The sequence below is a fragment of the Choloepus didactylus genome, chromosome 14 (genome assembly GCF_015220235.1).
Source record: "Choloepus didactylus isolate mChoDid1 chromosome 14, mChoDid1.pri, whole genome shotgun sequence".
NCBI lineage: Eukaryota > Metazoa > Chordata > Mammalia > Pilosa > Megalonychidae > Choloepus > Choloepus didactylus.
This window is the reverse complement of record NC_051320.1, coordinates 53,570,947-53,593,267: the sequence shown is the minus strand read 5'-3', so window position 1 is coordinate 53,593,267 and position 22,321 is coordinate 53,570,947. Positions and strand designations below refer to the sequence as shown.

The following is a 22,321-nucleotide window of genomic DNA, read 5'->3' as shown; positions in this document are numbered from 1 at the left end:
ATGTCAGCATACCCAAAACACAGTCAGGCAATTTTATATTTTGAATTATATATATACAATTATATATTAGACTGTTAGCCTAAGTCAAGTTTTTTATCCCCTAAACAAAAAGCTTTGTAAAAAAATTTTTTCTCCACAAACAGTGCCAAAAATGTCTAAACAATCTATCAATTTTTGCCATAGCTAGAACAATTATGCCCTCATTATGGTGTCACTTTTCCTTTTTATGTACTTTTCTTAATGTTACTGGTACACTTGAAGTAGGCAAATGTCCTCAACGTATAATTTTTTGAAACATAACCTGCAAAGAGTCACCCAGGCTGAGAAATAGTACAAAAGAATGTCAATGTCTCTACTCTTATTCTTTCTGGGGTAGCCCAAAAGAGAAAAAGCTACTTTATAATGATCACACGCACAATAAAGAGAGACAAGGCTAGAAGTGTAGCAAACTCATTTTGTAGTTTATATTGATTAACTGCACTCTGATTGAATTTTGAAATGAGTGTATTTTGGAGGTAACTAATAGCTCAAAAGTTCTTTTCCCTGTGTGGTAGAAAAGAGCAGTCTGCTCTAATAGAAGAGAGATCTTATGACCTTGAGAACAATACCTATAATGCAATGGGTTTGAATCCTGGTTCCTCCACTTACTAGTCTTATTAAGCATCTCTGTGCCTCAGTTTTATCATCTGTAAAATGGGAATGATATTAGTACCTAACCAGGGAGCTGTCGGAGAATTACATGAGTTCATGTCTGGAAAGTGCTAGAACAGCGACTGACATCTACCAAGTGTCAATCAATCTCAGCCACCGCCGTTCTGTCTCACTTACTGGCCCTAGCAAGGAAGAGATGATCGTGGACAAACAGAAAAGTAAGGTGATTTCATTCACTCTAATACCAGTACATTTCTTTGAGGTAAAGTAGCCAATTTAGATTAAAAAAAAAAAAAGAAAGATCAGAGGAAATAAATGAAAAGGGTGGAAAACAAATGGCTTTCCAAACCATCTCTCAGAACACAGCACTAAAGCCTATACTTACCACTAAAACTTTATTCAGGCACCAGATTTCATGGTCTCTAGAGAGGTTTTAAACCAGAGCTGCTGAGGGAAGCACAGTTTCAGATCTGTTTCACCTCCTCTCCCTTCCCTTCAGTGGGAGCAGGACACTCCAGTTTGTTCTGACACTGGGTGAATCCCAGTTCCACCATTTACTTAACTGTGCGACCCAGACACGAGTTCCTAACCCTCTGGACCTTAGTTTCCTTATCTGTAAAACAAGGGCCGCCTTGCAGGCTTGTTAGGAGAATTGATTGAGGCAATAATGTTTGTAAACTGCCCAACATGAGAACATACTTAATAAGCAGGGACTGCATAGGGGCACCCAGCTCAGGGGGCAATGGGGGCTGAACTCCAGCCTGGGGGCACCTGCAAGGCTGGTGTGTTGGGGGTGGGGAGAGGAATACATTTGTTTTTAATTTCACAAAGGCCTCCTGTGGGCTAGCAGTGGCCCTGTCATTGAATTTTAAATAAATTAGCAACAGAAAGAATGAACTGTAACATTAAAGACAACATAAGCAGCTCCCTAAATGCTATGAAGTTGATGCAATATTTCCATGTCTGAAGCTGTTTAAAGATTTGTCTGTTTTGCCGAACACTACATTTTATCAAATCATACACTGTTCTGGGCCTAATCCTTTGGTGCTCATTACCTCGCCGGATTCTGTTATAGGTTGACCCATGCGCTAATTTGTTGTGACAGCTGAACTAACAGAGCCTTTGTTGTAAGGATGGCTGTGATAGGCACACAAAGAAACTAAACACTGGGCAGTATTACAGAAGGGATTAGAACTAGAGCTAACATGTCTGAAACTCACAAGATGGTGGAAGCTTTTCAGCTCGATTCATTGCCCTAATCAGGAATGAAATGTTTCTGCCCGGCCAGGAAGAGAACTTGAGGTCAATATTTCTACCCCCACAGGCTGTGACATGTCAGACATCCCAAAGACCTCACTGGCCTATCTGCTGGGTTTTCTAGCGAATCAACCAGGAAGGGGCATCCCGGTATTTTCCCTTGCTGCCACCATGTCTAGGTTCTTGCAGCTTTTGAGCTTTGAGAACCAGGGTGTAGCAAGGTCAGCTCCAAGGGAGAAGTCTACCCATCTTCCTTCTCTTATTCTTACTTGCTTTCTCCTCAATTTCGTGCTATCATTTATCCTTCCATCCAACAAACATGTATGGCGCTAACAGCATGCTATGCTAGATGCTTGTGTCCTTTGCCCAAATCAAAAAGTGTAAAAACACTATCCAGTGCACTTTGGTACAAATGCCAATCCCCAAGTGTGCATTCTAACAGTGGGTAGAAGCTAATGAGGCACTCACTGTAAAGAGAGGTGAGCTTATATAATATCCTGTATAATGAAGTATAAGACCATCAGCCAAATAAATCTGAAAGGTAAATAAAAACTGGATAGACCAATTTTCTTTTTTAGTAGAACTACTTGAATTCATGTATCTAAAGTTAGTTTTGACCACCATAAAGTAAATGCTACAAAGCGTGAAGACAAACCTAACGTTGAAACGTAACTATAGACCCACAAGAGCATGTAGGTGGAACAATGCTTCTGGAACATTTAATGAGCTCACGTGGAAATGTGGGGCTACTACCTAGGGGAGAGGCTGACATTTAAGAGCTACAGAACCTGTTTTCAAGCCATAATCAACAGTTACCTCCTTTAGATAATGCTTTTCTAATTTTATTTTCTTTGATTTTAGACTCCTAGAAGATAAACTGTTATTTCAAAATGCTATTGAACAAAGCATCATTTTAAAAATTATCAACAGTATTTGTCAATGAATAAGACAATTCACTGATCAATATTAATTATTGGTACATGGAGATCCAATATTTGGGTAGAAACTCATTCCATCGAATCAAAGCCACCTCCACTGGAACAAGAAAGAGGAGAGGCAAAGCGAAGATTATGTTTCTGGTATATACAAATTATGACACTTTGCCAACCTAACCAGACCTTGCATACTCTGCTTCCTTCAGAACAAGTGACCAACACTGTGCTGAAAGCTTAATATGGATTATCTCATTCAATCTTCCCAACAAACCCACAGGGTGGGTCTATTATTATCCCTGTTAAGCAGGGGTGCACAGTTAGTGAGTGGCAGAGCTCAGTTTTGAGTCCAAGGACATTTGATTCAACCTTGAAGATTTAGATGGTTTAAGACCTTGATACTCAAACTGGTCCCAGAACCCACAGCATCAGCATCCCCTGGGAGTTTTTTTTAAATACTGAATCTCAAGCCCCACCCTTGCCCCAGTGAACCAGAATCTGTATTTTAACAAGATCCCCAGATGATTGGGAGAGACTAAAGTGGATGATGAACTCATAGAACTGTTGGAGGAGGGATGTGGCTGTTCTCCCCTTCTCCACAGGCCTTACTCCCCATCTTCAAATATTTGGTCTCTGTCCTCAGGCCACCAGGCCACAGGCAGCAGAAGAGATATTGATTTAGCAACTAATCAGGGGCCTGAGCTGGTCTAAATGAGCTGGACACCAGGAAGGAATTTTTCTCAGGTTTCCTTCAGTTCCCAGATTTGCCTGGCTTGCTATGCCTCCACTTTGGCTATATTAGAAAACAGCGGTCTTCTGATTCCCTTTCTGAAATTAAGATTAATACTTACTGTGTAAGTGCATGAGAACTGTGAGCAAGTGGCTTTACCAATGTGACACGGCTGTTCCCCAGGCTGGGCCACCACTGTATCTGTGCTTGAGACAGGGTGCAAAACAGTGATAAAAATGACAAACTCAGAGATCTAGAATCTGATCGTAGGGAAGGAAACCTGATCTAGGAAAATCAACAAAGAAAAATTCAGATTCACTAAAACTGAAGGACATTTGATTCAACCTTGAAGATTTAGATGGTTTAAGACCTTAATACTCAAACTGCTAACTCCCTTTAGAATTTCTTATAGGACTGATTACTAGTGATGAAGTCCCTCAGCTTTTGATTATCCGGGAATGTTTTCATCTCCCCCTCACTTTTATCCTCCAGGTGTTTGTGAATTCTCCAAATCTCTGATGGTTATTGACTTCTATTTGTGTTCCATTGTGGTCAGAGAATGTGCTTTGAACAAATTCATTTTTTTTTTTAATTGAGGCTTGTTTTTATGTCCCAGCATACGGTCCATTCTGGAGAAAGATCTGTGATCACTAGAGAAGAATGTGTGTCCCGGTGACCTGGGATGTAATATTCTATATATGTCTGTTAAAATTCTCTATATCTCTCTCTCCTTTCTTTGTTTCTCTGTCAGTAGGGCTCCCTTTAGTATCTGAAGTAGGGCAGGTCTCTTATTGGCAAAATCTCTCAGCATTTGTTTGTGAAAAATTTAAGCTCTCCCTCAGATTTGAAGGAGAGCTTTGCTGGATAAAGTATTCTTGGTTGGAAATTTTTCTCTCTGAGAATTTTAAATATGTTATGCCACTGCCTTCTCGCCTCCATGGTGGCCGCTGAGTAGTTACTGCTTAGTCTTATGGTGTTTCCTTTGTATGTGGTGAATTGCTGTTCTCTTGCTGCTTTCAGAACTTGCTCCTTCTCTTCAGTATTTGAAGTCTGATCAGAATATGTCTTGGAGTGGGTTTATTTGGATTTATTCTATTTGGAGTTTGCTGGGCATTTATGCTTTGTGTATTTATATTGTGTAGAAGGTTGGGGAAGTTTTCCCCAACAATTTCTTTGAATACTCTTTCTAGACCTTTACCCTTCTCTTCCCCTTCTGGGACACCAATGAGTCTTAAATTTGGACGTTTTATTTTATCTATCATATCCCTGAGATCCATTTTGATTTTTTTCAGTTTTTTCCCCATTATTTCTTTTGTTCTTTCATGGTCCGTTCTGTGGTCCTCAAGGACACTGAGTTGTTGTTCAATTTCCTCTAATCTTGTATTATGAGTATCCAGAGTCTTTTTAATTTGGCCAATAGTTTCTTTAATTTCCATAAGATCTTCTATTTTTTTATTTACTCTTGCAATATCTTCTTTATGGTCTTCTAGGGTCTTCTTTATGTCTTTTATATCCTGTGCCATGCTCTCATTGCCTGTCTGCAGTTCTTTGATTAATTGCGCCAAGTACTGTGTGTCTTCTGATCTTTTGATTTGGATGTTTAGGTTTGGGTTCTCCATATCGTCTGGTTTTATCATAAGCTTTAAGATTTTCTGTTGTTTTTGGCCTCTTGGCATTTGCTTTACTTGATCTTTAATTTGTCAGAATTGCAGCTTGGTGGCGTACACTCTCTCCAACCAACCAGCAGATGGCGTCCGTGAGTCACCTAGTCCCCTCAAGTCAGCTCTCCCCAACCTTGTCTTTGTGGTATGTGGTGATCTGACCCCTGTGGGGGACAACTCGGGGCACTTAATTTGGGTGTGCTGTCGGTGCCATCCGCCCCGAATGAGGGGTGTGCGTCTCAGCAGTTAGGGAGGAAGGGCAGCTTTAATAATCAAACGTCCCAGGTGTTCCCGGAGATTTAAGGCTGTTCTCTGCTGCTGACCCAAAAGTCCTTGGTATTGGCGTAAGTTCCCTGGGATTTCCGAGCAGTTCCCTCTTCTCTGCTGTGCTCTTCTAGGACCTCTGCTGAGGGGGGGAGGGCCGTGTCACGTCACAAGTGCGCACCAGCCTCCAGGCAAGCCCTGGGATGCCAGGCTGTGCAGGGGCATTCCCAGCCCTCTTCAAAGACGGTTGAATGGGACACGTTAACTTCCCCCTTCCGCACAGCTCCACCCTCCCAGCTCCGGGACAATCAGCCGTGGGTGTATTTAAGGCCACTGTCCACGGCCGATATTGTGGCGTGTGAGAGATGCTGCGGGAAAGACTCCCTGTCACACTGGGTTTCTTGGCCTGGCTCTGTGCTGTGGGTTTGGCCCTGGGCAGGAGTGCCCCCGCTCGCTGGGGAGATGGCTGCAAGTTATGCATTTTTTTCTTCTTTTTAGCCTATAATTCTTGACTGGTGTGAGGAGATATGGCCGTGTTACCCCAGGCTCTGGGGTCTGGTTCTGAATGGAAAGGGCCCCACTCCTTTCCTCTTGGAGAAGATAGACCCCCTAGGGGGAGGTCATTAGCATTTCAATGGTCTCTCTCTGCTTATGCTATCTCCACCCTTCTCTGAGTCACAGCACTGGGAACTGAAAATGACTGGGGCTTTCTCCACTGAGCTGAAAAAGAAACAGATAGTCCCCTTCAGACCTAGTCCAAGGTGACCCTCTAGCTATCCAAGGTCAGTCATCACCCAAAGCCTCTGTCTGTTTTTTGGGGATCCGCACCTGTAGAGAGCAGTTCACACTCACTACTTAAAACCCCAGTTGGAGCTCAGCTGAGCTATATTCGCTTGCTGGGAGAGAGCTCCTCTCTGGCACCATGAGACTTTGCAGCTTGGGCTGTGGGGGAGGGGGTCTCACGACTTGGATCTGCAGGTCTTACTTACAGATTTTATGCTGTGATCTCGGGCATTCCTCCCAATTCAGGTAGGTGTATGATGAGTGGATGGTCTTGTTTGCCACCCCCGCAGTTATTCTGGATCATTCATTAGTTGTTTCTGTGTTTTTTTCAGTTGTTCCAGGGTGACTACTTAGCTTCCACTCCTCTCTATGCTGCCATTTTCCTTCTCCTTCTGCTGGTCCTATTTGGATGTCTACTTGTACCGTCATGGCCACAGAGTATATTGTATGTATATGAAACATATCTTGGTTAACTTGGAAAGTAGAGACAGGCAGGGATGTCATTTTCCTGTTTTTAACTACTAAGACTTCCTTCATCTTGACTTTGTTACTTACCGTACACCTGTACAATTCACTTATCTAAACTGGACTAATATAACATACTTGTCTCAAAGCCACAAATATTTGAATGCCAAGGGGTGCTCAGTATGAATAAAGAGCATGTTATCAGCTCTTGAGGTCTTTTGTCTTAGAGAAACCATGAATAGTCTGGAGACGCTAATGGGACTAAATATATGGCTGAGAAAAGAGAATCAACTCCCACAGCTGTAGGGCTACAGTCACCACGGCTGCCCAGCCCAGTTATTCTGAGGACTCTCCAGCAATAACAGCTCAACTTGCCCCTAGGAGACAGGTTGCCCTTCCTTTTCTCTGTTTCCAGCAGCCCACCTTGTTCATGAGCACATCAGTGATCCTGTGGCTTATTTCCCCCACCTTCTTCACAAGGTCTAAATTCCATTGGGTTTTAGTGGTTAATGTGATTTTTGCTGTTGTTGTTTTTTCAATTTCCTTCTTTAAAAGGCAAAACTGACACCTTTGAATATATACAAAAGAACAAACTCTGGAGTCTGAAAGCAATTCCCAAGGATTGCGACAACAGGAATAGCCCTAGGACACATAAAGAAACTTCTGAGGTAATTACTTTACTTTCAAGAGAGGAACACACAGGTGGAGAGCTATATCCTGGTTTATGCTTAAAAAAAAATCATTTTTAGTAATACCTACACTTATATACACCAGGATTTGAAGACTTGTCAAGTCTGATGCTTTTTATCACTTTTAGTGAGACTTTCAGTAACTCCCACAAGCATTAGATTTAAAAAAAAAAAAAAAACACAACTTGATGTAAAACATTAACACAGAAGAGAAATCACACATGAGCTTACAGTCTCATGATCTAACAGAACATAATGAAGCTTTGTCTCACCGTGTTTACCTTTTCCTGCTGGACTAGAACTTCATAATCTAACACTCTCTTCCAACTCCAGCACAGCCAGTGTTACCTGCCACTTTTGGTTATTCCTTAGTCCTTGGTTCCTACCCCATCTCTGTTTTTCTAAGTAGCACTCTCATCCCCCTGAATCCCCATCTCCATCAATCCATCCATTTGCCCATCCACCCACTCAGCAGATATTTATTGCATTTTTCCTGTAAGTCCACACCACAAGGCCCTGGCAGAACCAGGATTAGACCCCAGATGGAAGTGGAGGTTGTCAAAAGAGCATGAGCTTTGGAATCACACTCACTTGGGCTTAAGCCCCAGCTCCATCACTTAGTAGCTCTGAGATCTTGGACAAGTTACTTAACCTTGCTAAGCTTCAGTTTTCTAGCTGTATGTGATGATATTAATGTTTGCTTTATGAGGCTATTGCGGGGATTAGATGGGATTGTGAACCAACGTACCTGGGACCTTGTCTCTCCTGACTTCTGGTCCTTGCCCATGTTTTGATATGGCTGCAGTAATGTCTAGAAGTCTTCAGTTTTAGAAAGAGATTTATTTTATAATAAATAAAATAAATTCATTTTATGTCATTACACATATCAGGGAATTTGCTAAAAATCTACTGTGCCACTACCACTTACAAGGTGCTGTTTCAGATGATTATTTACAACCATAGGCTAAGTCTCCACCTCTGTCCCACTCCCACCCCCCCACACACCAGTCTTCTTTGGGGGTGACGGAAAGAAGCTTGAGTGGGATTCAGAGTGTCTGATGCACCAGAGCAAGGTCTCCACATGATCAATAATTAGATTAAGTTTATGATATACTTATATTCCATTTTCATTAGGTGTGTGTGATACCAGACCCACCACACAGATTTACAGAACACTCTAGTGTACCAGGCTCTAGAGTGGGCCCAGAGACATAAAAGACTCAGTCCAGTTTAAAAGAAAAAAAATACCACTTATATCCCGTATCTGTGATAGGAAAAGTCTATTAAAATTAATTTTGAGTCAATGATGTTTATTCTATTACAAAAGAAAAATATTTGTCTATTTAGGACTGAAATCTCCCTGTGTGAAAATATTGGTTGAAGCCTGGAGGTACCCCCAGTACAAAGGCCAATTCACATAACTGCATGAAATTCAAGCCTCATCCTATTGCCTGGGCAGCTGGTGAAAGTTCAGGTTGGAACAAACAAATGATTATAGCTGTCAGGGAAAGTGTACACATGAACCTAGCAATGAATTTGTCAATAATTACAATCTATTTACTTTGTCCGTGTTGGTTCTTAAGCTGTAAAATCTCAGGAAGGAGAAGTGTGCCAGAAACGGATGGCATTTAAATTAGAAAGGAGTAGCACAGTTGGCGCTGCATTACAGCAAGGGGCTGGAAGCCCTGGAAGAGGGCACGGGCACATCGTCATCTAGAGACCTTTGGGTACTATGAATGCCTGTGAAGTCTACAAAGCCTTTGTGTTCCTTCGGCTCCTTGGGGCACTGATTAAAATAGAAATTGCGCTAATATTTAGAACTTGCTTCCACAAACACAAGAAATTCCAAACTCAATCTGCCCAGTTGTCCATTTGGAAGGAAAAGGCATTCAGTAAATATCTATGTGTGATCACTGCATGCCAGGAACTGTTCTACTTTGAGTAGCACTGGATAATTATTTTCAACCCAAGGCCAGTCTCCACCTCTGTCCCACTCCCATCCCCCAGTCAGTCTTCTTTGGGGTTGATAGAGAGAAGGTTGAGTGGGATTAAGGGTGTCTGAAGGACTAGAGCAAAAGTCTCTACAAGATTAGTAAAATAGACTATTCCTTCTCAGTCTAGTAACTACCTAATCAGTGGTTGCTGATTTAAATTTGAACCTAGAAAATAAATACCTTCATATTTTAGTATTAGAGGATTTTAGAGCTATCAGCTGTCTTAGAGATAATCTAGTCCAACCCCATTATTTTGTGATTCTTTTGCCTGCAGGCTAATACTGTATCATGTATAGCAGTTTCATGCCAGTTAAAGAAAATTCAGTATGGTAGAACCGTAAACACAAATCCAATCTACAGGCTAATTCATGTATTTTTGCTTCAACCCCTGGAGTTCTAAGGTTCATATTACAAATTTAAAAGAATCTATTATGATATGAAGATTATATTACAACTCAATAACACAACAAAATGTGGTCAACAAATGGGAGGTTTGAAATTTTATTCAAAAGGACAAAAAGTTTATTTATAGCTCTATGGGAGGACACTGGAACTTTCTCTATAACTATCTATGGCTCTACTTAAAGATTAAGGTTTAATATCCTCCAAATATTCCTAGTTGAAATTTAGAAGCAAACATAAACTTCATGTTTTATTGACTTTTATTTAGAAATTAAATATTCCTTGTTATATTTCTTTTGTTGTATGCATAGTGGATGACCACATCTAATGGGGATCTGATTTGAGGCAAAAACAGATTTAAATCTAATTATCAGAAGCTGGTCTAAGCAATAAGTCTGATGGAACCATTGAGACCACCTGGATTTAAAGCCCAGCTCTGACTTTTAGAAGCCCTGTGCCCATAGGCAAATTATTTACACTTATCTGTAAAATGAGGATAATCATAATATTTAGTCATTGCAATGTCATAAGGATTAAATGAGGTAAGTCATTCAACAAATAATTCCTGGGTCCATTGTGTGTTAAGCACTTTTAGGCACTGGAGATAAAGTGAATGGATGCATGTAAAGGGCACTGAGTAAACCTGGACTATTTTCATCTAAAAGCACATAGGCACCCAGGCTTGGGGTTCATAGACAGGATTTAAAGAAGTTTTAAGCTGCACAAACAGGAATGAATTATTGATCACGGAGTTGAAATGTGGATGAACATGCAATAGTATCCTGTTACAAGAGAGTATTGTCTGATCAAAGAACAGAAACAAAATACACCTGTTGATTGATTCAATATGGGTATTGAGCAATACATGCAGCAAATTTAATTTTCCATACACTAAAACTGGTTATGAGGCATATTAACATTTCTTCCAGAAGAGCATCCGTGAAAACTTGGAACAGCAATGAAGCTATGAATAAAAAAAATGGAAGTGTGAATCATGTTGATGGCCATTAACACTGGTGATAAAATGATGTTATTATTTTAAAATTAAAATTATTATCCTATTCTATATTATTATCTACTATATTATTATTTCTATTCCACCTATAGTATAGTTTTGCCCCATACCCAGAGTAACATTCCCTGATATGAATGCTTTTTTTTTTTAAATCAGTTTTTAAACCTATAATGATGATTTAGAGTGATACTTTTTAAACCAGTATGCTACTTCCAGAATATCTGGGGCATGGTAAGGGATAAGAGAAGCCAAGATTATCTGGTGTATCTTCATGCAACATCTGCTTTCCTCAATTTTTCATATTGAAACCAACAAGGATTATGGAACAGAACGTTAAATCCACCTGATTTCAGAAAGTACAACGTGAAACATTGAAGAAATTGCTCCTTGCACTGACCTCTTCAGAGCATTTTGGGGAATCCAGATAACCTGTCCCCTTCTGGGAAAAGGTTAGCAAGCACTGTATGTTAGGAATGACTTTTTTCCCCCATTTTTTTTCACCATGTTGGGACAGAAGGTTTGAAATCACTTTTATATGTGGTTTTAATTTTCTGCCTATTTCCAAACTTTTTCTTGCTTTCTGCTAATTATTGAAGCTAGAAATGAATTATCATCCACCATAAAATAACTGCAACACAGCATTATTTCTGACTAGAACATAGTGGCTGAGCTTTGAAACAGTATTCATGAAAACCCTGTGCTCTCTACTCCAAAATCAGAGAGGAAGACATTTCTGTGTTATTGGAATAATCGTCAGAGTGCTAAGAGAAGACCTATGAAACAGAATGAACTACAGTATCATATTCTGCCTTAAGTTAGCCTTGAAGAAGATTGTAAACTAGCATGAAGAAATTTGCTTAACCTTCAGAATTTTGTCGGAAACTTAGCCATTCAAAATGTAAGAAGTCATTCTCTAGTCCACTGATTTCTTTTTATTCTCTCCACTGTATTATTGCTGTCGGAAATTATCTTAACACTTGTTTAACTTGTTTACTGTACGTCTCTTCCACTCCCATCGCTCTAAACTGGTGTGCGCTGGCTGTATCTTCAGCATCTAATCAAGCGCCAAGCTGAAAATATATTTGTTGAATTTCTTTACAAGATTCAGTGGTGGCGACTTTTTATCACATACATATTTAAGAAATACTTAAACTGAGAATAGGGGAAAGTGTATGTGACCTCTCTAAAAGCGCAGGAACCTGTGATGGGGTGAAGGACAGTCTGTCCTCTGCATTCTTTGCTATTTCCGATGCTGAAACGCTGAACCAAGGGCAAGGGGGAAGGTCTTGTTAGAGAAACGGGTATCACGTCTCTACTTGAGATCAGAAACTAATGGTTTCCAGTGAATTTGCACCTTTATAACCCGGTGTGTCGTACTTTTAGTCGGTCAAATAGGACCTATTTCAAAGATAGAAAACTACTCTTCTGTTTACCAGCATGCCGCCGCTAACCCAGTTTGGGACTTAGCTCTGCGATCAAGTCAGCAGACCGAATAAGTCTAGGTCCCCGCCCGCGGCCCTCTCCGGGGGGAGTCGCGCTTCGCTCAGGGATCGCCTCCCCATCCTCCCGGGAGGAATCTGCACGGCCGGGCGGAGCCGACACAAGTCGCACCTTTTAGACCTCCGGGGGGTGAGCGGACCCGAATCCCGAGGCCCGGGCCAGGGGGAGGCTGGGTCCCCTGCTCACCGCTGCGGAACCTGCTGGCGTCGCCGGCCTTGTGGAGGGCGCTGCTGGAGCAGCCCATCACGGCGCCGCGGCCGCGAAGAGGGGGCCTCAGGGCAGGCGAGCGCAGCCACGGATCCCAGCCCGTGGGGTGTTTGCCTGCGAGCCGGGATCCCGCGCGAACTGCACCCGGAGCCGCCAAAGTTCCTCCAGCTCTTCCCGCAGGCGCCCGCGGGGGCGGAGCGCAAGCGCAGGGTGGTGCGAGGGCGCAGGGGGTGCGCACCTGGAGAGGAAAGGGAGAGTGGAGGGCGAAGGAGCCGGGAGGGGACAGAGGACTGGAGCTGGAGGGCAAGGAGACAGAAGAGAAAGGGGACAAGTGGAACGAAGGAGCCAGGTGGGGAGAAGGTGGAGGGGATGGTAAAGGCGCCTGAAACAGGAATGTCGAGGGGCAGGGGCGAGGGCCTGGGCGGAACCAGCGGAATCAACACTAAGCAGCTGGGGAGGGGAGGGGAGGAGAGGAGAGGAGGCGTCTGTGGCCAACGGCTATTGATTGCTGAGCTAGTTTTGCGATGAGTTTATTCTCTTATATAACTATGGTACAGTTACCACAAGGAAGTTTAACATTTATACAATTTTATTATCTAACCCGCCGTCCAAATTCAGTTTTTGTCAATTATCCCAATAATTTATATATGTCTGTGTGTATTTGTCCCAGAATCCAATCTAGAGCCACATTTTGCATTTAGTTGCCGTGGCTCTTTACTTTCCTTTAATCTAGAGTAGTTCCTCAGTCTTTGTCTTTCATGACCTTGACTTTTTTTTAAAAAAAAAGAGAACAGGCTATTTATTTTGTAAAAGATTCCTCAATTTGGTTTTGTCTTCATTTCCTCATGACTGTATTTAGGCAATTCCGTTTTGGCAGGGATACACAGACGTGCTGTTTGTGCTTCTCAACACTTCCTATCGAGAGGCACATGATGTCAGTTTGATCTATTATTGGTGATATTGATTTTGATCACTTAGTTAAGATGATGTCTGCCAGGTGTTTCCACTGTAAAGTTGCTATTTTACACTTTGTAGTGGACAATTTATAGGGAGATACTTTGAGACTATGCATCTTGTTTCTCATTAAACGTTTATCTGCTAGTTTTGACATACATTGATACTCTTGCTTGGATTAATTATTATTATGAGGGTTATTAAATGGTGATTTTCTAATCACATTATCTTTTTTACATTTATTAGTTGGCATTCTACTTTAACAAAGTTTTCTTTCATTTGTTATTCGTTTATTTATATCAGTAAAGACTCATGAATTCTTACACCATGGGCTACACTGTTACCAGTATTATTTGATGCTCAAATTGCCTAAAATTTGACCAGCGCAAGTCCCTTCAAGTTGGCTCCTGTGTTCTCTGACATGTCCCCTTCATTGTTCTTGAGCATTTCCTTATTTTCTGGCAGGTAGACAGACAGATAGATAGGTGGATAGATAAATAATCTTATATCCATGGCTTCATACTGCTACCTCCAATTCCAGTCTAAACTGCACACCACAAGGTACATTCGTCTTACCCCTTTCTATATTTTTAATTCCTTCTCCATCAGTGAGAAACATGGCTCCCATTATCCTCAATATATTTAGTCATTTGCTCAATTCCAGAATATATATTAAGTAGTTTTAGAATTGCAAACCCATACCATTGTAGAAAAAACAAATTTACTAATTAGACTTCAATATTTGTTTACAATTCTTCTTGTCTTTGGACTGAGGATATACAGTTAAAATACTGTTCAAAAGGTATTTGGGTTAGTTCTCCCCTCCCCATTTATTATTTAAATTCAGTTAGGTTCATTTGTTTCTGTTCAGATTTTTCAAGTTAGAGTTTTTACCCATCCTTGTTTCTGTTTTATTTTTCAGTATGGAAAACGTTATCATCATTCCAAAAGTTAAAAAAAAAAAAAAATTGTTCAGGAAAGTATATTCAGAGAAGTGTCTGTTGCCCTAGCCCTGAAATTTTTACTTCAGCCCCTGCCAACATCCTCCAGCCATAGAAAATAAAACTCTCTTATTTCTGGCTTATCCTTTTTGTTTCTTTTTGCAAAGATAATCAGACACATATATTTTCTTTTTTTCTCAACTTTCTTATACAAAAGGCAGCATAGTATAAATAATCCTTTGCACTTTCCTTTTACACTTAACAATACATCTAGGAAATCACTCCACATCAGTTCATTCTTTTTTACTGTTGTATATTACTCCATATGGGTGACCATAATTTATTTAACAACTTTCCTATGAGTGAGCATTTAGGTTACTTCCAGTATTTTACAATTACAAACAATGCTTCCTTCTTTCTTTCCTGTTTCTCCCCCTATTGTCCTCTCTTCCTTTTCCTTCTCATTCCACCTCCTCTTTTCCTTCCCCTTCTTTCATCCTTCCCTCCTTCCTTCTCTCTTCCTTTCTCTTTCCCTCCCTCCCTTTTGCTCTCTTGCCCTTCCTTCCTTCCTTCCTCCTTCTGCTTCCAGTATTCTTTTATGCTCTGAAAAATGAGATTAAATAAGTTTAATGAAAAAAATATGGCCTAGAGCACTTTAACATTACATGTATACTATAATTTTTGCTATACACCATCTTTTATTTGATATTTGAATCCACTGTTGCCTGCTTTTCACCTCTACCTCTTCAGTGGAGTATTGGTAGATCATGAGAAATATCAAGAGAAGCAGTCATGCTATCATTTGTCACATAGACAAGAAAAACTGATATGTGCCAGCTGTTAACATGTCCTTGCATTATAAAAACAAAAATTAAAAAAATTATTTTAGTGTTTAAAATAAGAAATACATACTGAAGACAGAAAAAGAAGATAAAAATAAGGGGAAGGAAACAGTGTTTGTAGATTATGGGGTCATCTGTTTATTTTACTTCTCTAGTCCTTTGTTCTGGGGACTTAATTATTTTCACGGTAACCAAATAAACAAGTAACAGCAAACACTGGATATGATTTCAGATGAACAGACAGCAAAAGTCTCTAAGCTCTTATGAGAGCTTATTTTACAAGCACCTCATTATCCAAACGGTGCTAATGCAGAGAACAAATTTTCTCTAATCAGATTTGCTTCTCCAGTTTCAGTTATCCAATTGTTATCAGCATGATGGAAGTATAATTATTAATGTATAATAACAAAGCAACAATTACACAGCACTTTTTAGTTTTAAAAATTGTTTCATATATATTTGGTATTCACAATAACTTCTTGTGGTAGGTAAGGTTGATATTGTCCTTGTCATCTTACAGATGAAAAATGCTGGCTCTGAGAGGCTAGTTGACAAAGGTCATGCAGTTAGAAAGCAAGGAATTGTTGTAATAACTCCACCATGGGTTTTCCCAAAGAGCTGCTTCTAAAATATTATTTGGTTAACAGGCTAGAGTTCACCATCTACACACATTTCATAAAAGCTTCAAACAAATTCACTTGCATCAGTCAAGTTTTAGTTGCAGCTCACAAAACCCACTCTATTTTAAGCAACTTCAGTTACCTATCCATTTGTAGGAAGAGCTTGAGAAGCCAGCTCTGGGCTGGGCCTCCAGGAATATTCTCACATTAACACTGCAGAAGAAGCCTGACCGGCACCTGCTACCTTTGCCGTCATCAGAAAACCAATGTATCATAGCAACCCCAGTTATACTAAAATTTCAAAAACCAACCCTAAGAAATATAAAATTGCCAAAGAACAACATTTGTAGACACCATGAAGATTACTCTTCAAAAACTGCCACATCTCCACAGTAAAACAGTCAATAAAATACTTTGGGTTCTTTGTATCCAAGAGTATAAACATATACCCTCTTAGAGGAAATATGGGAAAAAAATGGGAGTTTCTATGGCCTATTTTTAATCCAATACAGCAGGATTTTGTAGCCTGTTAGGCCAGAAAACAAAACTGTCACAACCTGGAAGACTCCCAGTCTAAACAGAAAAGGGTATAGAAGGAATATTCTGATTCTTTATTATTGTAGAGGCAGAAAGGGTAGAGATGAATAGGTTATCTGCATTCTCTTGTCCTCTAAGGGTTCAGAATTTTTGTTATCTGTGTGCATATGTTTAATTAGTTGAAAGACCACCAACATTCAGTGAGTTTACAGGGTCATTGTCCCTTGCTCTCCCCACATTTGTGAGTAGGTTTAATGACCAGGGTAACTGGTAAGAATGTGAAGACTGAGTCAGACAAATTGAATTCCAAATCCTTATTGGGCTGCTTCCTAATCTGGACACTAAATAATAGCTGATGATAATTAATATGATAGTTTTAACTGCTTGACAATAATGGGATGGGCCAGTGTACTGAACCAACGAATATCAGATGAACTTGTTAGTATTTGCTCCAACAGGGAATACAGCCTGTCACTTTTGATTTTCATAGCAAGTAAAAACCAGAAGCATAATAAATGCAGGTGTCTGCAGAGTTTCAAAAACCTGCAGCAGCAGCTTTGGTGAAGGAAAACCAAGAGAAAGCCTTGTGTTAATTTTGTCGTAGCCTGTTGGTGTATAGATATATAATCATTCTGAAATGCTACAGAATAACTAGGTGCAAGAAAAAATAATGTCTGGATGACAAAGTCATTTCTCAAAGCATATATATTTCCCAACTTTATTGTGAAGATTTTTAAACATACAAAAAGTTGAAAGAATAGTACAATGAACAACCATATACTTTCCACCTAAATTCAACAATTGTTACCACTTAGCTGCATTTGCTCTACTTACCTGCCTGTCCATCCACATATATTATTTGAACAATTTGAAAAGAAGTTGCAGATATCATGACACTTCCCCTAAATACTTACATACATCCCTTAAGAATACAGACATTTCTCATATAACTTAATATAGCTAATTTTAAGAGTGATAGTAATTGTCTAACCCAAACTGGCCCGCAGACCAAATCCAGCCAGCTGCCTGATTTTCTGAATGTTTTATCAGAACACAATCATGCTCATTCATTTACATATTGTCTATGGCTGCTTTGGGCTACAACAGCAGAGTTGAATAGTTGCAACAGAGACCATATGGCCCAAACAGCCTAAAATATTTACTATCTGGCCCTTTACATAAAAAGTTTGCCAACCTCTGCTTTAAAAATATAAGTCTGGGAATAACTTGCCAAATCTTCATGAGCCAAAGGATTTAGCTGCCATTTCTGCACAGCAAATGTAGGAGTATCTCAGGTAAAGAAGTGATCCTTTTGTTAGTGATGCTGTGAATGACTTTAGGCGTGGTTGGGTGGCTGGGGTAGAGATTGGGGGCAAGGAGTGGGATTGGGGAAGAGAACTAACACCCTCTGCATGCTTATTCTGTGCAGGGCACTGTTCTAAACACCACTACATTCATGCAATGCTCACAACACTGTGAGGTGGGTGTATTATTATTCCTGTTTTACTGAGGAGGAAACTGAGGCTTGGAGAGGTTAGAAAATTTGCCCAAAGTCATGCAAGCAATAAACAGAAAAACCAAGATTTGAACCTAAATCTGTCTTCAAAGAGATACAGTGGATTCAGCTGAGAGTCTCGGAAGAATTCTGTGGTCATGATTCACACAGAAAATGAATGCTCTGGACTTCTCTGGCTTCCAGTACAAAGCCACAGTATGATCCCTGGGAGAATGCAACTTTGGTTTCATATAACAAAAATCAGGGAACCTGACCATGAAGCATTGGGTAAGTTACCTCAGTGCAGTAATCATTTATTCTCTAAAGTGGGGGTAATATCTATGCTGATTACTTTGGAGGAGAGTGAATAGTGAAGTTTTGAAAGTACTTTTATTAGCTATGGTTCTCTAGGGAAACAGAACCAACAGGAGATACCTGTAAATATGAGATTTTATAAAAGTGTCTCACTCAGCTGTGGGGATGCATGAGTCCAAATTCTTTAGGGTAGGCAGTTAGCTGACAACTCCAATGAAGGTCTTCAGTGAATGCCCCAGGAGAGGTTGGCTGGCTGAAGAAGTGAAAGTTCTCTCTCTTCTCCCTTAAAAGACTTCAACTGATTGGATTAAATCCAGGGGATTGAATTCTCTCATTGTGGAAGACACGCCCTTTGTTGATGTAATCAGCCAAAGATGCAGTCAATTGACTAATGATTTAATAAACCAGCATTCTGGTTTATTAACTAGCCACAAATGTCCTTGCAGTAATGGTTAGGCCAGTGCTTGCTTGACCAGACACCTGGGCACCATCACTCGGCCAAGTTGACACATGAACCTAATCATCACAGTACTGTAGAGAGCTCTAGACAAAAGTGTAAGGCACCATTATTGTTTAGTTGATATTTCCACCTCTAAGGAAGCATGCCTCAAACCCAACTTGGTTATCTCATTCTTTAGGTCTCTAATTCTCAAATTTTAGTGTTTATAAGAATCATCCATGTTGCTTGTTAAAACTCAGAATCCCACGCCCCTCTTACAGAGATTTCTTCCACAAGGCTGTTTGGGCCCAGGAGTCATAATCCAGATTCTGATGCAGGTGATCTGGGAACTGTACTTTGAGAAATACTGCTTTATTACATAACTGAGGTTTCATGAGACATTTATAAAAACACTTTATTAAAAAGGAACTTTTTATGTAAGAAAAGTAAGACATGCTATAAATTCAAGCAATACTGAAATATATAAAGTAAATGTCCCCTCTTTACCACCCAGTCTTTTAGTCTCTCTCCCAGAGATACATTTTGATAATTGGATTTCCAGACTTTTCCTATGCCTATACAAATATATATTGGTTAAGAATGATGAGGACTTGACATTGTTCCTTATCTTTCTTGCTATGCTGCAATAATTACACATGGTCACATATCTTTGAACAATTGTGTGACTTTCTGTAGGACAGATTCTTTAAGGTTGAATTGCTGAGCCAAAAGATTCAAACAGCTCAGAAGGGAATCAAATAAATAAGTGTTTTCCCACTTGCTTTCAAACCTCCAATCCACTCCCTGGAGGAAAACACTGTGATCATGTGTATGCTTATATAAAATGCTTATGTTGGTATGTTCATTCTATGTTTTGATAGACACTGTCAATCCTCCCAGAGTGTCTATTTCCCCATTATAATTTATATCTAACTTTAATCTTTCCAGTGGTAATTTTAATACCTTCATTTTTTTTTTCCCAAGTCCCATTGACAATGGAATCATTCATCAACATTTTCTTCTAAAAAAGCTGAAAACTGAGGAAGCATCGCTCAATGGCTCTTCAGTAATGGACAGTCTCCTGGGATTTAAATAAAGTTCTGGGAAATGACTAGAATAGGAAGTAAAATTTTTAGTTTAAAGTGATTTATTCAAATTCTACTCTAAAGCAAACTTCCATATTTTATGGAATTCAAATTTTCAATGTTCTATTTTTTTGTAGTTTGTCTCACCATTCTTCCTTATGTGTGCTATATTCCAGCCAAACAGTATGAGCCACTCTGTTACGTCTTTTTAGCTCTGCTTTTGCTCTTCTTTGACTGCAATGCATCCCCCTTGATTTTGATTAATTCTGGAGTTAAAAGGACCTGACTTCAAATCCCAGCCCTAACATTTCACTATCTGTGTAACCTTCAGTAAATTATCTAACCATTTTTCTTAGTTTTATCTCTTGTAAAATAAAGATGATAATAATGCCTATGAAGTTATTATAACCATTAATTAAGGTTTCTGAAAAGCACATTTAAGTTTATACAAAAGGTATTCTTAATATTACTGTCTTTTAAGGCCTAGCTAGATAGTAGGCTCTTTAAGAACAGAGATCATGTTTGTATTATGTCTATATGTTCTTAGTGCCTAGAATGATGTTTTGTATATTATAGGAACTTGTTAAATATATTTGTTAAATTGAATAGATGTGTTATGCTATTTATTTGTATCTGCCTCCAGACACTAGACTGCAAGGTCTCTGAAGGCATCCTATAGGACCAGGGCTTAATACAGGACCTGCCACACGGTACCATTTGTGGAATGAATGAGCATGCAATGTCTGTAACCATAATTTCATATTTATACATCACAGTTAGATACATACTGTGTCTTGTTATAGGTTCTGTCTTTTCACAAGACTATAACCTTCTTGAGGGTGGGGTGTATTATAATTCTTTGCATATCAAGTCTGGTGATAAAGGAAAAAAAATCTCCATCTGAATGTCTCATGGTAATGGAGACTGTAAACATTTCTGAATTGTATCTGCAGTGAATTGTAATGGAAAGTAAACTTATACAGATGACTCAATTTTTCAAATAATCAGATGACAACCATAAATGAAACATTAACATGGATCAAGAAAAGCAAAATAAAGAGCAGAGGATTACAAGATTGGTGTTACAGTCTTTCTCTATCAAGTAATAGTGTCATGATTTCTCTAGGTTTGTTTCTTCAACTTTAAATTAGATGACTATTTCTTTCTAAAATTAGTCCAAACAAACAAAACAAAACAAAACCTTAGTTATGTTTTAGAACTAGATTACAGAAGAGCAAATATGGGGACTCAGAGCCCGGCCCCCCTCCACTCCATTGTGAAAATGAGTTACTTCATGTAGCTGCCTACTTGACCTGAACAGACTTAAAAGTCATCAGACCTCCCCAAGGGAGGAAAAGATGTATGGAAAACAAAGCACTGCAACTCCCCTCCACTGATCACCATTGAGAACATGTGTGCACTGTTCTCACACCATATGGAATGTCCTTGTCCTAACCCTTATAAACCATTCCCTGCCCCACACCCACCCCTCCAGCTTTTGCGGAGTGTAATTTCCATCTTTCCCACTCCCGCCCCCCTCAACAGTCATCCCCCGTCAGTGAGTTCTATTAAACTTATGTCTGACTCTGTACCTGGTGTGTTCTTCCATCTTGGGGCTAAACTGGGTTGGAGCAGCAATTATGTAGATTTACACAATGTTAAGTAATTTATACCTAAGTGTTAAAGCAAGCAGTATAATAATTAAATTCTACTTGTTTGGTTAATTTCTTTGCACAGGGAAGTGCTGAACATTTCAATAAACTTTCACTGTGCAATGTACAGATGCGGGTTCTGGCCGTATCCCCTGCAATTCACTAGATATGTAAACTTGAGAATATGTTACTCATCTCACAGGTGTGTTGTACTATTAAATAAAATAATATAGGTAAATAGTACAAAACAGTTGCTGGCACTTTTGCTTTCTTTTGATTTTTGGTTCCCCCCTCTACCGCCCTTCTCCAAGGCAAGGTAACAGCAATGAAACCACATGTGAAATAGCTTTCCTACTGGTCTAATTTTACTTTCGGGGGAGGAGTGATCTTTCAGCATCTAATATTTTGAATACTCCTGTACCAAAGTGCAACCTTCACAGCAAAAAAAAAGATTTAAAACAAAAAACCACTGGGCCTATTTATCGCTGTCTCTGCGCAAAATCGGCTTACAAGTTCAAGCTAAAACAGACACCAAAGAGGTGTTTGGGGGAGACCGCGCAGGGCGCCAAACTGGCAAATTGGGCGAGCGCAGGGTAGTGGGTGCAGCTGCTTCTGCCCAGAAAGACTGACAGTACAGGGCAGACCCGGGAGCTTCGGCACACAAGAGTCCTCCAGGAACTGCCCCAAGATTCGCGACCTTGGCCAGGAATGAGATCAGCGGCATTAGGGCTGTGGTAGCAGCCGCCGCCCCTTCTTACCGCCCTTCCTACCTCATCCTTAGTGGATCCCTCCAACTCACGACCGGCGCTGGATAAAACATCCAGCTTCGCTGTCGTAACTAGCGCTAACCTTGACACCCGGCTTTACCCATTCACTTCTTGCTCGGCCTCT

The 22,321-nt window shown here is 40.0% G+C and overlaps 1 protein-coding gene and 1 long non-coding RNA gene across 6 annotated transcripts in view; one reads left to right on the top strand and one right to left on the bottom strand.

Annotated features, from left to right (window-relative positions):
* ERICH5 (glutamate rich 5) overlaps positions 1 to 22,318 on the bottom strand; it is a 29,689-nt gene extending 7,371 nt beyond the window's left edge. The window contains exon 1 of one of the 5 annotated variants that reach the window (XM_037803549.1): positions 22,201 to 22,318. Coding sequence is in view for 3 of the 5 variants with exons in the window: in XM_037803546.1 (XP_037659474.1) it covers positions 12,455 to 12,587 (133 nt within the window). In the remaining 2 variants the exon portion in view is untranslated. Of the gene's footprint in view, positions 1 to 1,036; positions 1,075 to 3,691; positions 3,772 to 12,454; positions 12,946 to 22,200 lie in introns of those variants that run through there. The other 4 variants (XM_037803546.1, XM_037803547.1, XM_037803548.1 and 1 more) reach the window with 4 other exon arrangements.
* LOC119509528 lies at positions 12,838 to 20,881 on the top strand. Its single transcript, XR_005211722.1, has 3 exons — positions 12,838 to 12,899; positions 17,874 to 18,227; positions 19,678 to 20,881. It is a non-coding gene; the product is annotated as an uncharacterized LOC119509528 (long non-coding RNA).
* Positions 22,319 to 22,321: the final 3 nt, after the last annotated feature.